Below are 19,083 nucleotides of genomic sequence, written 5' to 3' on the forward strand. Positions count from 1 at the left end.
GACTAATAAGTCTTTCAAAGTATAGCTAACAGGGAAAAGAAGCATATGCATTATATAAATAGCTATTGTTATCTTGCATTACGCAGCTCAGAAAGAAACTGTTTGAGAGACAGTCTTTTCTCTACAATTTCAGTTTAAAAAGTAGTCTAGAGAGCAACAAAGAATCTTACAAACCAACATCTCTTCAATTTTTAAAATATCTGCCATAATTGTAAAAAATAAATTCTATTTGCTCCTCAACTGCTGCTGCTGCTGCAAAAAGGCAAACTAAGCATAACTTCACTTTGAAAAAAGAGAAAATACTGACTGATTTTTAAAATGGTCAGTATTCCCCCTTTACATTCCTTAAATAATTTTTCATCTTATTTACAAATTTAATGTTCTCCAATCTGTGGGTTTACTATATGCATAAGAAAATTTCTAGATGCCACATGATGCACGACAATGATCAGAAGTAGGAAGTGTGTTAAAAAAAGATCTTTTGTATGCTTTGTTTTAATAATTAACCGTACGTTTTAAAATATAAACAATTGTTTATGTCTGCAGGGGAATTCTGCCAAACTACACTGAGGTAAAATGCAACCGACCCCAATAAGGGATTCTTCAAGTTTGTAATTTGAGTATTGATCAAAAAAAAGTTGCACTACAAATTATAAAGAAAATCTCTTGGTTCAGCCTTCAGCATTCAAATGTGGCCCTATTAAATTAATTGTACTTACTATTTAACTGCTGGCAACAAACAGATAGCTCAGTAAATGGATCACACTATTTCCCTATTGCTGTGGAGGCAAGGAGGTAAAGCAAGACTCATCCCTGACTGCAGAGGATATAGGGGTATTTTATCTGAAATAGGGATAGCCTACAAGCTTATATAAAAATGCAATTAATCCTAGAAAATACTAGATGAGATTCTAGAAATACATTCCTTCAGTTAGGAAAAAAATTACATGCAAGAGGGACAAAAGTGCATAATTTTTGGTAAAAGAGTGTTTCCTTCTGGTTTTGCAGCTGTTCCTTAATGACATGAGATGACTGTCACATTCAATGCAACTGTTTGTATCCTGGGAGGGGACAACATAAAGCTACACAAAGATTTCCAATATAAGAAAAACTGCCACTAGTAATGGAGCTGTTATTGAGCTAATTATTAAACTAGAGAATAAATGGGCAGGCTGACCACCTTCCTCCATCTGGTTCTCCATAGAGGAGGGGTGAGGTTTGGGCTCTGGAAAGGGTACATACAGGCAACAAAATGCTTCAGCAGCTCAGCCATAAAGGCAGGCTCAGAGTTCACTGGCAAATCACACAGTTTAAGGCAAATGAGAGAAAAGGTCATCAGTTCTACAAACAGCATTTTGTCAGTGTGGTTACTGATTAAAGGTGAGGCTAATTTAAATGCTGCATGAGAATAAGAGAGCCTGGATTCATAGGATCTATATTGGCACCCTTGTTCCTTGGAGATGGTGCTGTCAGAAATGACTTTTATAAAAGCCCAGGCCAGCTATGTTCTGAACTCCAGTTAGATGCAGCTGTTAAGAGGTGAACTGCCTGCAAAGACAGACAAAATCGCCTTTGATCCACTGCAATATTGGAGGCCAGATTAAATCTCTCTAATCAGCACCCCATGGTGCCTTCTTTGGGGTTGGCACTCCTAAGAAAAGCAGTGTTCAGGCAGCTCCTTCAGCCCTCTGGCAACAGCTACAGCAGTGCTAAAGGCACTTATGATCCTGGAGCAGGATGGAAGGTTTTGTGAGGAAAAGACCAGCCTCACAAATCTTAATGGAAAAAAAAGCCAACCAAACAAACCAAAAAAAAACCTGAGGAGGGTGAAACAAACATCAACAGAAACCCTTCTTGGAGACTTCACAGTATTCTTGTGTTTAGGAATGGGATTTTTTTTCTGAAAAGCGAGGGAGGGCATGCTGCCATTTACTATTCACCTGCAGACTATGGGCATTTCAGAGTTCAGCTCTGAAGTCTGCTGTACAAATTAAGTGAACAGAAAGTATTTTCTGAGTGTTGACCTGATAATGAAGACATTAAGCATCTCACCTCACATATAAGTTCTAACTGACTTTTCAAACCTGTGGTTCATAACATTCTTTCCTTATAAGCAATCACAAGAAAACCAGCAACAAGATATGTTCAGACAGATGGACACAAGTTAGCAGACCATTACTCCTCAACTCAGCCCCTCACCTGTTCCAACACACCAGAGGTTGGTGATTAGTGTCTGATATGCCCTGAAATGTGGTGGCATTTTGCCTGATAGCTTTCCTATATCAAACACTCTTTTGAACCACTTTCAACATTTTTTCTTGCGTTTTGTTGCTTCCTATCACTGAAATTAACTCAATATTTCAACTGCATGGAAGACACAACATCCATTTTCCCTCTTCTATCTATGCTCATATTCCACTAGCATTAATGGATATTATGGTCATGCACTGAGCACATACCACTTAGACTTCCTGAACTAAATACAGCAAGATCAAATGTTCCAGCAGAGCACAGCCATATAATAAATCGGGCTTCTAGTTTTCAGTACTATTTATTTTAATAAATAATATTTTTAAATAAATTTATTTTAATAAATAATATAAAATATAATATATTAAAATATATTATATTTTAATATAACCAAGCAGTTTTTTAGGGACCTTACAGTACCTTTTATTTTTCATATCCCACCCCAGCCCCAATCCTGCAATGTGACCTGTGTAGGCAGATCATTGAAAATATGCATAGCTACTTAAGGGTCTATGACTGTACATGAGACTACAGGATCTGGCTCTAAGTATACATCTTTTTGCTTACCAAAGTCTGTCCCATTATAAGCGAGTCAGACCTTGGTAGATTGATGGTAAATTACCTCAAACTGATATTAAGAGGAATTCCACAAAGTTAAAAATATTTGCATACATTTCTTTAAATAAATACCCTTACATATATTATTGCTAACACTTAGTATTTTTAAAAGTGGAATCTCGAATTCCTTTTTACTTCAGTTTTCATTTCACAGTTTATGCCTCTTGTTGCCAGTTTTGCCTCACTGTCTGATTAAGAAAAGGCAAACTCACAACTCTCTCTCACATATTTTAATTTCTGTTTAATTTCTTCTCTGCAGCCTCTAGTCTACAGCCTCGGGAGAATGCTGCAGTGTTCTCTCACTGCAAACAAGCCAGGAACTGCCATCTAGTTTAAAGAAGAACAACGCTTGAGAACGGTTACATTGCAAACAGTTCTATTGGCTTGTATTTGGAAAACACAGTTTTATAAAACCTGTATTTGACATGATAGTTCTTTTTATAATCCCCTCACAAGCCATTTCAAATTACCTTAGCCCACTGGTGACTAGGATAAATGTTGCAAAAGAAACTGAAACTTCTGTTTCAGAACTTCCTCTGAAATGTTTGGAGGTCAGGTTTAAGTAAAATTCAAACTTCATCATTAAAAAACTCCCGTAAATGTTTTACACATTGAAAAACAGATCTGTGGTTCCTTTGCTTTCTTGCTGTAGGTAGCTAACTCCCACCTGCTGTTGAAATACCATTTGCAGTTTCATGCAAGCATTAGAAGTAATGGAGCGAAGACCATTTCCACTATATTGTGCGTTGAAAATCCAAAAGCCAGGTACCAGAACAGCAGTTTGAATTTTGGGTCAAATTCCAGGTTCTATCTTGAAAGAACACCACCCAAAAACTAACTGTCGTAAAAAAAAATTATTTGCTTAACACCAGGAGGGTCAGATGGTCACTAGGGAAGGGCAAGCTCCTTCTCTGCAAATTTGCAAACTTCCCATACAATCAAGTAACAGAGCTGTCACATTTTTTTCCCACCTGGTCATCAGCACAGCTCTTGTTTAATAAAAAAATTAAAGAAAAAAAAAAAATAAAACCTCCAAACTGCCAGCTAATGCATCTCTATGCACTTGTTTTCTCTCCACAGAAAGTGGTACTGGGATCCCAGCAGGCAGGCCCATATAGGCAGCATCTGTTGTTTCCACAGGTCTGCAAACCTGCTTGCAGCAAGTTACACTAAGGTAGCCATGCAAGCCAAAGAGTCATTCCCTGGAAAAGAAATCTGAAGCTGCCTCTCCTCCCTGTGAATGTAAAAAACATTTAACAAAAGACTGAAGTGTTTTGCTTAGTGGGAAAGGGGGAAAGAAAATCAGCTCCTTTTGTCCTCTCCAGGCATGTCTACTTTACTTCCATGTCTGACATCAATGAAATAAATGTCACTACCAGACACAATCTTGTTCTCACAACCTTTCCAAATTATAACGACTGAGAGGAGTCCACCACTAGCCTGCATTAGCTGGTGGAGATGAAGGCAGCTTCCTCTGCAGCTTTTTGAGCTGTCATCTTCACTACTGTTGCAGTAACAACAGCATGTGGCTGCTCAGCAGAGGTTGGTGAATAGAAGAACCTTCAATTAAGTGGAGCAAAAGCTCATTATGTTATAAACTGCCACATTTGTTATCATTTCTGCTGAGATGGCCAAAGACAGAGTGCACAGGCCAGCTGACCTATTTGCCTTACTCTTGGATGCAAACCAGGCAAGACAAGATCAAGATCTATTGGTACAGCTGTGGAGGGGGGAATATTTATAATGATGGATTTCTCTTCCTCTCTGGCCAACAGTAAAGAGACTTTTGTTTTGCTGATATTATCCTAGCACCTTTCACTGGCACTACATTTGTTTAAATTAAAAACAAGAAAGACAGAGACACTGAGCACTCTTTATCTGGTCAGTAGATTTCTGACAGAATCAATAAAAGGGTGCCCAACATATGGAAAAGCATTTTATTAACAGTGGGATCAAGGTGAATTTAGTAAGAGTGCTTTATGCTACCTTTTGCATTTAAAATATTTCAGTAAGTCATCAAAATAAGTTTATCCACACAGCTTTAATAAAGGTTTAACCCTGCAGCAGAAACAATTAAAAAGTCAGCATTTTCCAGCAGTGGTGTGTAGCTTATTTTGGCATTCAGGCTGTTGCTAAATCCTCCTGCTGCTTCCTCCACAATAGTGATGTGTGGCCTGTGAAATGAGCACTGGATTTCAAGACTTAAGGTGCCGCAATCTGTACTTGGGATGGGGGTGGAGGAAAGGAGAGAGCTGGGGGAAGGTCTTTCCTCTCCTCCAATTCTCTGTAACAGCCCAGTCTAACCCCCTGAAAAACTTGATCTGTCTCCAGCTGTGGAGGCTAAGGAACACTTTTGCAAAAGCACTGCCTGCTCTGTGGCCTTTCATCCCACTTCTCCAAGCACTGAGGGACATACCTAGCATGAAGACAGGAACTGCTGGGACACTGCTCTAGTTCATGCTCTGCTATGACACCACAGAAAACACTGCAGCCCACTCCCCTCTCAATCTGCTTCAGGACTAAAGGTAGAGGAACAGTCAAAAACGGCTGTAACTGCCAACTTAATTCCCTAATGGGCCTTCTGGAATTCCTTATGTTTAGTTAAAATTCAGCCATGCCTTATGGGTCAAGAAGATGGGGTCAAGCCCTGTAAAAGGGCTTTAAGAGGATTTGGTGAAAACTTTCCCTGCTCTGCTGTCCTTGGGACTCCCTGACCTGGGCCAGAGCATTGATGAGGGAGTTCTTACCCACAGTGCACAAAGCTGCCAGCACCAGACCTGGCCTGCCAGCACCTCCTGTTCCACAAGAACCTCTTCTCCAGACAGAGCAGAGGGCACCTTTGTACCCTAGCCATGCATCCCTACCCAGCACACCTTCTTTTGAAGGAAATCACAAACTGAGATACATATTTAGCTTGTAACTACGAACAATTTCCCCTTCTTAGCATTCTCTGGGGCACAACTTGTCTCTACTCATTTATCCCCAGATCATGATCTGTGCTGTAGCAACCTATGGTTAACCTAGCAACTAAGGTATGGTAATGTTGGAGCCTCTAGTGCCTGATTCCCAGTCCACACTCTAGACCCATTCAAGGTTCCATTAAATTCCAAGCTAATAAATTCCCTAAGTGACCATCTCCTGCATTGTTTTCCAACACACTTTTACTGGCTTTAGGGCTCACATTCACTTCTTGCACATTTTCTTGCTTGTCCTCCCTCAGCTCAGCAATATAGAAAATCTCCTTTCTTTCTGTGTGCTGTCATCTCTCCTTCACATCACATACTCCTCAGAGAAAAGACAAAGCCAGGAGTTTCTTTTAATTGAAGGGGAAAAAGTGAAGGCAGTCCTTAAAGGACTTCTTAGTCCTCCTGTTAGACACTCCAATAACTAAAAAAAGAAACTTTTCATGAGAAACTTTAAAACCCAGAAACACCCCGAAAATTCATCTTTTCCATACCCAACCAAGCAGAAAATACACTAAGCCTGAGCTGCAGAAGGCTCAGGAATGGAACACAGGAAATTTATTAACTCCCAGAATTAAAACATTCCTGCAAGAAGGGTGGAAATGGTTTGTGGTGGATCCTTTATGAGAGCAGGAAGGGAATGAAAACAACCTTAAAAGATCCATCAGGGTACACATTAAGGGACTGTCTTTGTGCATGATCTGGGAGCATAAGAAATGTCTCATCATCCCAGTGCTTCTCAGTGCAAGAATCACTGAGGAGTCTCCACCCAGGTGGGCCAGGGACAAGCACCATCTGTCTCCTGAGCAGATGAGGAAGAGTAAAAAATCACCAGAATAAAGATTTTAAAAAAGCGAAAAAAAGAGTACAAACTCTAAGGAACGTAACAGAAGGCTTCTTGTCTTCTTTATGATCCCAGGTTTGGCAAGTATTAGACGTTTTTAAGAGTACTACACCAAAAGAGATATCTACTAATAAATTTCATCTTAAAATGTACTAAGTAAGGCATTCCAGACTGAATATTATTGTACAAAAGGAACATTTGTAAACACACTACAACATCAAATGTACTCCCATTAAGACAGTTATATGTAATTTTTAAAACTCATTTTAAAGCCATTCCAAAAATATGATAATGTTATGCTCTATTATGATAATGTAGTGTTCTACTATCACATGACTAAAAGGCAAACATATACACAGACATTTATATAATAATGATACATGAATGGTTTCACACACTATTTACTATTGAGATCACACAGTGAATATTTTCCACTCTTTTCAACAGTCTTCCTCATAACTGCTGGAAGGCAGTAAACTAGGTATTTGTAAGACTGTGTTCTAAATTTAGAAATCTATTTTTGATCCAAATTGATATTTGCATTTTTTAGAATTTAGCTGGATACAAATGAATTTTAATTTTTGCCCCCCAGCCAGTTCTGAGGAACAAATACATTCATCTGAGACCTCGTATAGCATACTTAAACCCAGAGCAAACTTTTATGTTCAAGATATAAACCCCAGAAAATATGAATGTATAATGAAAACATTGACAGGTATTTAACCATAGGTGTATGGATGGTTTATGCTATACAATATCAGTCTTACTTTTATTTTCTTTTGGACCATGTGAGCACACTTCTGGAGTAGTACATCTCTGGTGATACACATTACGGAAAACTATGGGGAAGTTACAATATACATTATAGAAATTATATCTCTAAACATAGAAACAGACAATATGAAATGTTTAGTCATACTCAAGTCACACAAAGTTTGACAGCAACTACTGTACTTTGAATCCACAAGACTAAAGTCTTTACTAGACTTTCAGTTGTTAAAGCCATAGCTGGCAAGCAGTATGCACACACATATTTCATTGACATGAGCAGTTTGAGAGTTCGGAGGAACAAATGCATACAAATAATTCATGTATGCAAATGTTTTCAAGATCTGCTCCTAAAAGTAATTCTTTTTGTTAACAGATTACTGCTAAAAATCCAGTTGTGAGACCCAGTAATTTTTTGTTCACTATTAATTTCAATTTTATGAAAAGACATTATGTTAGAACTTAGAATTAACAAAGATTTAGTAAAAGAATGAGAAACCATACTACAGATATTTACTTAATAAAGACTTACACCATATGCCCAACACCATCTTCATACAGATGCATTGTAGTTTAATGCTAGAAAAGTACAGTTTCCTACTAGTAGTTATTTTAGTAATTAAACACTACATAACAATTTGATATTACCTAGGACTTTATTATACGGAAAAAAACCCCAACCCTAAGTCTACCCCAATAATTTTTTCATCATTACTTTTACTTAATTTTACAAGCACCATAATTTTCTTTGATCTACAGAAGAGGAAAATCCAATTTATCACATGCAAAAAATGTGATGTAAGCAGCACAACATTCAAAGTGTTAAAGAAATAAAGGGTCTTTTTAAGAAATGAGAACCCATAATAATTAAAAGACACAGCAAAGCAATATAAGTTATCTTTCTATTCTAGGTTATAGCTTGGTGGTCTGCTTCAGAAAACATATGTACATGGAATCTGCATAATCAGTACTTGTATCAGTTGCTTCTTAGTACGCATAAAGCAGATGAAATAATTTTTATACTAAAAGTTTGGTGGGGATTGTTGTGGGGTTTTTTTTAAAGACTTAATTTCTGTGAATTAAATCCTGGCAGGTACTGAGTGCATCCTACATTTCCAAAGAAATTCAGAACATTCAACTCTAATAAAGTGGGCTCAAGGAGCAACACTTCTCTGTCACACAATGGAGCTGCAGTCATCACTGACAATGAAGAAACCCTGAACCAATGTGAAGGTAGTTTGCATACGGGCAAAGATTTTGCTTTTTTCTCAGTATTCTTGCTTTTCTTAAAATACTTGTAAATGTTCCTAAGTTCTCAGGGTGTGCTTTCTGAATGAATGACTCCTAAACGGGAAGCTTTTTATATATTCCTGGGTGTGCAGAACAGCAAATGCCTAGTGCCATCTACTGGGAGCTCCTGCTCCTGCTCAGACTTGCCATCTTGTCTACAAAAAATGTTATGAGCAAACAGTGCACTAGGTGTGCACACATTGAAACGTTTAGTCCTAACTTCAGACAAAAAAAATATTTTAAAAATACAATTTGGAAGAACAGATCCACACTTCAGGTGCTAATATATAAACAGAAAAAGAACAAGTAAAAACACTTCACCAGTACAAGTGAATCTCACAAGTGCTTACAAAATAGTAGCTCAAAGAAGGGACAGGTCATCTCTATTTTAAGATGCATTCCAATAGTATTTAATTAATTTAATGGGGAGGGGGATTCTAAAAAAAACACTCTTGTTTCTGGTCTACAACTATACATTAAATATAAATTATATACTGCCTTGTGTTACTTTGTTCCTTACAGGAAGGATAGAGGTACCATTCCAAACATAGAAATTGAAACAATACTTTCATTCAAGTCCTTGTCCAGCAAATATTTAACTGCATAGTGTTTAAAACATTGTTTGAAAGCCCAGTTTACTCCTCTGATGGCACTTTGCTTCCTTACTCTGAGCATGGGTTCTAGAAGGATAAAAAGTCTCATTCCATATTGAATTTGCCACTGAATTAAAAGGTGGCCAAGCTCCATATGGTCCCAGACTTGGTGGACACATGGCATGGTGGTATGGTTACAGGACTGCAATTCACACAGAACTGGATAGTGGGAAAAGTACTAGCTCAGTGTTTTGTTATAAAAACTCAGGAGAACTTGGGTGTTTTCTGTGTATTCAGAAGCCAAAGTCACAGGGCATTGTGGCATTTAAGCAGATGTTGGTTCGACATTTCCTTCCCATGTTTTATTGGATACATGCTATGCCATTTACTTGCAACCCCTTAAACACACCACAGACAAAAAAAAAAAAAAACAAACCAAAGGCAAAGCAAACCTATATTAATTTTTAAGCATCTGGGGAATTTAGATTACTCTTAAAATATGTGATATATGTGATTGTATATTATTCCACTGTTAGCAGATGAATTTGGGCTTATTAGATATAAATGTCTCTCCATATATATCTCTATAAAGTAGTCAGTCATTGCAACTCAATCTACTAATGGTCCCACAGTTAGGGATCTAAGGGATGGGAATAAACAGTAGTGTTAACTTTGTATTCCAAAATGTGGCTACTGGATTATGACAGAAAAACAACTTGATAAAACAGCTACTGCAGTGCTTTGGAAGCAGGTACAGAGCAGCAAAATCTCCTGTGGGATCTGTGTGTTTCTAGCTGATCAGCTCCTTTTCAGAGTGGAAACAAAATGGCCAGAAGACTGAGCGTCCCCATGTTCAGGTAGACAAAAGCAATATGAGCACACATCAAAAGGTACATAATGAGGGCTAAGGAAATTTGCTTACCCTGTATTTTTAGGATTTTAAATCTGGCTCAGGAGCAAATATAACAGGAAACCAAGGTCAAGCTGACACAATGTGGGTTATTCTCTCTCTTCCTCAATATGTGTTTGCAGTTCCTATCAAGGTTAATGGGAGTTTTGCGCACATGTGGGGGAAATGGAACGTAAATGCTGCAAAAATTGGACTCAGATTTAGTTCAAATAAAGTCTAATAAGCTTTAGGAAAATCCATCAGCTTGAAAACTGATGTCACTGAAAAAAAAATCTTAAAAACATCACCTCCATACGCTTGCTAAGTCCAGGTCTGGGAGAAACTGCTTGTCACATTCTGCACTCTTACGTACCAGTTGTGAGTGTAGCACAAACACCCAGGCTGGCCCATTTTTGAGGCTTAACATAGATCAGCCAGGACTGTATCTTTTTTATTCGGGCGACATGAAAATTTCTAGTAGTGTTCAAAATTAACTCAGTACAGCTTATATTTTCTCTCACATAACCCTGTATACTGACATTTTTACGCTGACATTACAGACTGTTGCCTTTTAAGTGAAACAAAAAATACTTAGGTTGAAGGTTTTCATGATAAAATCAGTTCATGGAGATGGGGGTCTTATTGTACACTTCCCAGACTGAATGATCAAACCTGGGCCTTACATGAAAAGTGCAGCTGCATGTGGGCATTAAATTACATATTTCCACTTAGTTATGTAGAGAAGTGTCACATAATTAAGGAATGTGCTGTCAGAGGAATGAAAGAATTAAGTTTTAAATTCTGCATGCTTTTTGTACATGATTTTCAGTATAACATACTTTATTTATAATAAAAATGTGAAAATAAACACATGGAGTATAACTAAAGTGTACTGCTAAATATTTTGGAAAATATTTTTAAGTCCTATGATTTAATAGCAATCAACATGTGAAATTCTTTTAGATATTATCTTTTAAAATTAGGAATGGCATTAAATAAAATATTTTCAGTTTAATGACACATATTTTGCCAAGAATGAGAAAAAAAATACAAAATTAAGAGACTGTATTTTGACAAGGAAGTCAGCATTTCCAAGATTTTTAAAATCTCGGATATAAAACTGCTCACTCAACTCAGTGACTTTTACAAAAAAAAAAAAAAAGTGCAAATAAACTTCTACTTCAAAGGAAAATTTAAACAGAACAACCCATAGCACATTGTTTCCTGCAGCAGAGACACCCCTTCCTACAAGGGCCTTTATTATGCATGACACAACAAGCAGCACCCATTCAACCTGAGGGAAGCCCACAGGCTCGCAGGGCCACTGGCTGGCTCTTTGTCACCAAATGCAGCAGGTTGAATGCAGACATCACTGTGATATCCTCACCAACAAAACCAGAGGCAAAGAACAGGGGCAAGAGCTGAGTAGGGAAGAAAAAAAAAAGAAAAAAAAAAAGATGAGAACAAATTAAAACACCAAAAATGTTTTCATTCACAGAAAAAAACAATACTTAAAATTTTATACGGCCACCACATGGGACCACAATTCTAAATGTACTTTTTAAAGTGCGTTTAACCCATTCTTGCTACCCCACCCCCCAACATTTTGAGACATATTACACAGTCTTCAGTGTAACCATTTTATATGCTACAAAGTGAGAGGGCCTGGACATTTTTATAGGGGACATTCACAACAGCTGCCTTAAATACCCAACTGAGAGCAACTTGGGGTAGTAGCCTGGTCACAAGTGCAGGGTTACTAAGGGAAAAAAAAAACCCTTAGAACATCAGCTAGATAGTAGGAATCCTGCATGGAACACCCAGGAATGCTGGGAAGATCAAACATGCAGGCTTTTTCTATTTATTTTATTTAAACCAAGATCACACTCCGCAACATTTCTGAATGGTGAATTCTGGAAACCAGTCTTTGCTAAAAATTGTTCTTTTGATTACTTGTTTGAAGAATGCAACATTTCATTGTAATAAACTTGCCAGATATCTTAAAACCATGGCTTTTCAAAGGCAGGAAATAATTCATGTTGTAAACTGTCCATGAGATATATTTAAACAATCCTCCAGCCAGTTCAAATATAGCAAACAGAGAGATGGCAGTCATGAGATTTTATTTCAGAAGGGTTTAATGCACAAATACTAATTGTTCCATTCACCCCACACCGGGAAAAAGGAAATGCAGATGCCTTATAGCCCAGCCATGCCCAGCCACAGCTCACTTCAGAAGATTATGTGATGTGGGACTGGAGCCAATCCCCAGCCAGAGTCGCTACAGAAACTCTCTGGGACTCTCGTGGAAGCAGGATCAGGCCCCTAGAAGCTGCGGAGCAGCAGGGCAGGTCTCCCAGCCTCCTCTCGGTCTCACTCTTTCGTCTGTGGCAGCCCGGGAGCTGCGGGGGCGACTCCAGCCATGGCCCATAGCAGCGGCTGTGCCAGCGGGGGACAAACTGGCCACGGTCTCGTCCTGAGGAACAAGACTCTCAGAGGAAGGGCACTTATAGAACACCCCAAACAGGTGCAGACACCCCATCCCTGACGGCATTCAGTGCAAGGCTGGACAGGACTCGGAGCAATCAGGTGTAGTTGAAGTTGTCCCTGCTCATTGCTGGGGTTGGATTAAGGGCCTTTAAACCGTCCTGCGATAATTCCATGACTATAACAAGGACCCAGCCCCCAGCCGTACCCATCACCAAACCGGTCTTTAGCGCATCTGACACACCCGCCTCAATTCGGTCGTACCCAAACCACGCTCACTGCGAGACCCCCGACACTTCCGTGCTGCCCGACGGCGGAGGGGTATGGGGCCGGGCGGGCACTGGGGCAGGCAGCCCCGTGAGCGCCATCACACACACAAACACGTCCCTGCCATAGCGGCAGCGGAGCAGCATGAAAACCAGCGCGGACCGCTCCGGAGCAGACCGCCAGGAGACCAGAGGGCTGCGCGCAGCCCCGCCGCAACTCTGTCCTTGGCCCGCAGCCGGCACTATCCCTCAGCCGGCACTGTCCCGCAGCCGGCGGTGTCCCGCAGCCGTCACTGTCCCGCAGCCGTCACTGTCCCTCAGCCGGCGCTGTCCCTCAGCCGGCGCTGTCCCTCAGCCGGCACTGTCCCGCAGCCGGCGCTGTCCCGCAGCCGGGCTGAGGCCGGTGCCGCGCTCCGGCAGCAGCGGTATCGAGCGCCCCCTGTCGGCGGGCAGCCCGCAACGGCCCGCGCCGGTGGCGCCGCCTGGCGGCCGCTGCCCAGCGCGCTCCCGCGAGGTGCTGCACTGACAGCCCAGACGGACACTGCCTCCCTGCCCTCCTCCTCCTCCTCCTCCCTCTCTCCTTCAACTGTAAACAGCTCAAAGGAAATTATTTGAAATTCACGAGAATTATAAAATAGATCCTGGCCTTTTGAAACTGTCAAGTATGTCAGTGTTCACCAAAATGTTAATATTTACTCTCACATATTTCATGGACTTGGAGGATATGCAACTCCTGGGAGCCCAGTAAAATATCACTGAGCATCCATGAAAGTACTTTATTGCAGTTAATCTAATTTATTCTTTTATTGCTGATGCTTTGATTGCTATTTCTATTTACTCTTACATTATAGCAATGGCCAGTAGTTCCAGTGGGAGGAGACCTCCTGGGGCCAGGTACTGTATGCACACAAACCCTGCTGCAGGAAGCTTACAGACCCCATAAGAACGGCTTGTGATGAATCAGTAAAGAGAAGTGCAAAGTCAAACTCATTGCAATTAACGCGTTTGGTTTGGAGGTGCTTCACCCCACCTGCCAATTCCACAGGAACAGAGAACAGATTTAGGAAGAGTAACAGTAACATTGTGACAGGTTAGTATCTTCCCTCTGCTCTTTCTGTGGCACATGCAAACTTGGCCATAGCCTTTAGCAGGTTCAAGTGCCATGTTTACGTCTCTGATTTACTTAAGAGGAACAGCCAGAGCATGACAAACATAGGAAGAAGTCCAGAGAAAGGCAATGTCATTGGTGATGTGTCTGGAGCACAAGTCTGATGAGGAGTGGCTGAGGAAGCTGGGGTTGGTCAACCTGGAGAAGAGGAGGCTCAGGAGTGATGCTATCAGTCTCTTCAACTACCTGAAAGAAGGCTGTAGCCAGGTGAGGGTCAGCCTCTTCTCCCAGGCAACCAACAGTAGGATGACAGGACATAGTCTTAAGTTACATCAGGGGAGGTTTAGGTGGAGCATTAAGAAGAATTTCTTCACAAAAAAAGTGATTAGACATTGGAATGGGCTGCCCAGGGAGGTGTCATGGTCTAGTTGACAAGGTGGTGCTCGGTCAAAGGCTGGACTCAATGATCTCAGAGGTTTTTTCCAACCTAAATGATTCTGTGAAAGCGTCATTCTGGGAATAGATGGTTGGTGGTTTAAACTCCCATGCTATACATGCCTAGCCCTCCATAGGTTAAGCAAAGCCCCCATGCTGGTGCTGGAGGTACCTGCCTGAGCCCCAGGGGACCCCATCTGTACTGGCACAGCACCCCACCTTGCCAGGGGCCAGGTGGCCTGGGGACAGCAATGCTAACACAGCTGTCACATGCCTGAGCCACAGTGAGTACTGCAGCACTGCACTTCCACCACACAGACTCACCAACTCCATATCTTTATTGCAGCACTGCAGTATGCCACTCTCCTGTAAGGACAGATGCTACATGAAGAGGTCAGAGCAGAACTCACAATTCAGGGAAGGGGGTGATGCTTTCATACATCACTGTTTGGGTTTATTTTGGTGGATTGCCCTTTTCTTATAAACACATGCTGCTGTCCTGCAACACCCAGGACACTGTTGGCTCCTCCACAGTTCTCCCTGGGTGTCATCAGACCCCTTGGAGCTCCTTCACTGCACTTCACTCTTTAACAGAGTACAACATGGATCTTCCATCTGTTTGGCTCTCATAAGATGGACACCATGCTCAGCAATAACTTGCAAATCTTTAAGTATAGATAATACAAATACAGCAGTAACTATGGCATTAGCTGGGTTTCAGAAGCAGTTTTCTAGGATATGCATTTTAACTCCAGGGAAGCCTTCCTCTCAGGAGCCTAATGTTGGCAAATATTAAGGAACTACCAGCTTTCAAGAGCTTCTATATTGTCCATTGTGGACATTCAGAAAACATAAGTTTCCCTCTGAAATTATTAGCTATAAAGTAACATAGGTGGTCTGTCAAATTTGTCCTTCGGAAATTAAGAACTTTGTATGTACTCAGGTTATGTTTTTTCAACCTCTGTCTGCAACTAGAAAAATTTCTTTGGGTGAAGGACAACTTGAGAGGTTAAATTCTGATATTACCACATCTTGTTTTTAAGAGCAGTAGGGGAAACATCAAGGGTCTCTGGAGCTCGTAACACTACTGGTTTAAATTTTTCCATATTCAGTGTTATTCCTGACAACTCAGATCTAGAATTCCTAAAATTACATGAGAATCCCAGCTCTCACAAGAAAAAACATGAAGTTTTAGCTCTTTACCAGTAAATTAAAAAAACATCCACGAATTCTTAAGGGAAGGATCAGGGTTTTTTTCCTTGCCCCAATAATAAGACCTTAGTAGTGTGAGGTTTCTACCTTTTTCCAATTTCCCTTCCCCCAGCCCCAAGTCTCTGGCCTCATTTGGAGGGCAGGAAACAATTAAGAGATAGGCACACACTAGTCAGCCAGGCTCCCAGGCTCTTGTCAGGAATTCCTATGTCACTGGAAAAAGCAAAGAGCAAAAAAATTGCCACACTGAAGAAAGCCAAACAACTAGAAGTTAGAAAGAAGTAAAGGCCTGGGAGTCTACTGTACTCAAGTGTTAAATTAACAGTTCAATTGTTTCAGTATTTGTTTTGTAAAATTTTTTCAGTCCAGCAATAACTTTGAACAGTTGTTTTGCAAAGGGTTTACTTATTTATTTTTACACAAAGCAAACTATAACCAAATGTTTCCCTGACAAAATTAGTGGATTATTTTGTATATATGTTTATTTCAGTTTTAACATTTGGATATTTATTTTTTTTAATTTGGCTTTTGCTCACCTAAAACTGCTGCCAGTCAGAATCAGCAGACAGGACAGATCAACCCTGCAGGAACTGCAGAAACAAAAGGTGCAGCATGAAGAGAGAACCACATGAGCAAGTGTTTGAGTAGATCATGTCTTTCTGTGCCTAAACAATTATTTACTCCCTAGTCATTTTTCCTTGACTCATTCTGTGCTAACACCAAAGACCTTGGCCTTTCCTGCTCTCTGCACTGCACTTGGTGGCTTTAAGGGACTTTCCTGTTTGCAGGTTTGACATGGTGTATGCTATGGTGCAGACAAAGGCAATGTTGAATAGCTTGTAAGAGATGTTTAATAAACCATCGTGAAGCCGCCAGCTCTGGCAGGAGACTGGAGTACAGGAAAATTTTTCAGCAGGGGCCTGATGACTGCTGGTTATTTATCAGTGAAAGAAGGAGGGAAGAGTTCCAGCTCCCACTCCAATCCAAGATGTCTAATCCTGAAACTAGCACCCTTTGCAGTGCACAAGGTATTTTCACACTTATATTCCTGGCCTGTCCAACATCCTGAGAGAACCATGAGGAGGCAGCCTTCAGCCCTCAAAAAACCACGCATCCTGTGAATATGCATTTGTGCTTTATAATTATATTTTCAGACAACTGCATGTTTCAATGCACCGTACTGTATTTGAAGCATTTGGCAAAAAGTAGTAAAGGTAATTGACAAAAGCCTGGAAAATGATAATTTAGATAAGATATTATTAAGAAATTATTCACTATGAGAGTAGTGAGACACTGGAGGAGGTTGCCCAGAGAAGTGGTAAATGTCCCATCCCTGTAAGCCAAGGCCGGGTTGAATAGGGCTCTGAACAGCCTGGTCTAGTGGAAGGTATCCCTGCCCACAACAGAGGTTTTGGAACCAGATTATCTTTGAGGTCCCTTCCAACCAAACCATTCTGTGATTCTATGAAATTTACTTTTAAAAAGAGATTTTAGGCTCTGGATTTTCATGTGCTTGTATATCTATTGATAATACAAACTAGGCGTCTTCAAAGGTTTGTGATTTGTTATTTGCAATTAAAATACCTTGCAAAAGCTCACTGTCTGATGAGAATAAAATACTTTAATCATTAACAGCTAGGATAATGATAAAGGCAATTATAAATTTAAGCTTCTCAAAGACTTACTGAAGAGGAATAAAGCATTCTAAATGAAATTAATTGCATTAACTTTACAGGTCTACAGAAGTACTGTACCATATAACTTGCATGCTTGTCGGCATATATTCCCCCCTATACAATATTAGCTTCTCAATTACAGCCACAGAAATCTGAAGTATTAGACCTGAATTCCCACTTCCCTTTTAAGACTCTCAGTTAAAGCATGCTCCCCTTAGCTGCTTGTGCTGGAATGTACAAACCAAATGGCAATCCTGTCTCCTTTAAGGAAGTTTACATTGTGCCCTGATAAAAGAGGTAATTACTGCCATACCTTGTAATATTTGAATGGAATGTCAGGAAATGTCCAGGTTTAAACTTGAAGTTAGTACTGTCATCAGAAAGGAGCCTAAACAGTGAAGTTCAAAACCATTTTGTTTTCTTGAATTTTACATATTCTCTTATACTGGATTGTATTCTTAAATCCTTCCCAGAGCAACTGAAACTCCAACCTTAAAACCTTCCTGCAAAACACACATAAGACATTTTCAAGCACCAGTTTGCCCCACATATGCTTTAGGATACTGTCAGATCCAGGTGTTTAATGGCCCTTACTTATAGGAATGATAATTTGCAAAGCAACCAGACAAGTCCCTAACTGTGGAGGCTATTCAGTGTTCCATACCATGAACTGTAGCAGAGCCAGCAGGGCTGGAGGTGGCAGACACCTGCCTGGGCACCAATAAGCATGGCACACACCAGGGCTGCTCAAGCTCAAGGGGTGCACAGGGCCCTCCCCAGTCCCACAGCTTCCTCAGCTTCCTCATGGTGCCCACTGGCCAGTCCTCCTTCTCCTGTGAAATGGGGTTATCCAGTCCAGTCTATGGACATTCCTGAGGTATCTTTTTCATATTCTAGCTGGGATGCTTCAGCAACTTCTCTTCATGGTGGGAGTAGGGAAGGAAGAAGTAAAGTCTAAAGGTTGAGATCAGACATAAAACAGAGGAAAGCAGAAAAGAAGAATAAGCAGAAATGCTCATCTGCTCACACTGAGTCCCACTCTGTGATACACAATTGACAGGCATTGCCATATGGACTAATGCCCTCCATACTTTATCCTTAGGCTGCATAAAGGTTCCTACTGAGGTGAATCAGAGATATTTTTAGGAGTTCAGCCTTTAGTCTGAGTTTTATTACCCAGACTTCAGCCCTCCATGTAAGAGAGACGAGATTCTCACAACAGATTTTAGGTTATCATACAGCCTAAAATTATTATCTTTCCAATAAAATAATAATGAAAAATCTTGGAAAGCAAACCAGATTCTGAAATCCTGCACACAATTCAGCGAGGAGGCACCATATCTTTCCATTTGTATTAGAAGGGTTCTCCAGAATAGAAAAATTATTTATACTTATAAAAGAAAAACACTACATCTGAGCAGAAAACAAAGACGTATATTTAATTTTCCTCTAATTACCAAATTGAGCTAACATTCTCTCTAATAACAGCTGCCTAAATTGGAAAGCTTACTGTCTCTCACAGGAATAACCCTTTCCAGTATGCTGAACTGGCCACTGCACAGCCACTGTAGTTCCCCCTCTCCTGCTATCAAAAAAACCAGCTCAGCAACAACGTGGCTGGTTTGACTAAAGCCCTAGGATGTGTCCATGGGCCAAATTTAAAGAGCCTGAGAAGTGAGAAGAT

The 19,083-nt window shown here is 40.4% G+C and overlaps 1 protein-coding gene across 1 annotated transcript in view; it reads right to left on the reverse strand.

Annotated features, from left to right (window-relative positions):
- The window catches only part of MSRB3 (methionine sulfoxide reductase B3), an 82,272-nt gene that overhangs the window by 48,365 nt on the left and 14,824 nt on the right, over positions 1–19,083 (reverse strand). The window contains exon 2 of the mRNA XM_066550047.1: positions 11,510–11,636. Coding sequence (XP_066406144.1) covers positions 11,510–11,636 — 127 coding nt within the window. The remainder of the gene's footprint in view (positions 1–11,509; positions 11,637–19,083) is intronic.

This window comes from Molothrus aeneus, chromosome 5 (genome assembly GCF_037042795.1).
Source record: "Molothrus aeneus isolate 106 chromosome 5, BPBGC_Maene_1.0, whole genome shotgun sequence".
NCBI classification, from domain to species: Eukaryota; Metazoa; Chordata; class Aves; order Passeriformes; family Icteridae; genus Molothrus; species Molothrus aeneus.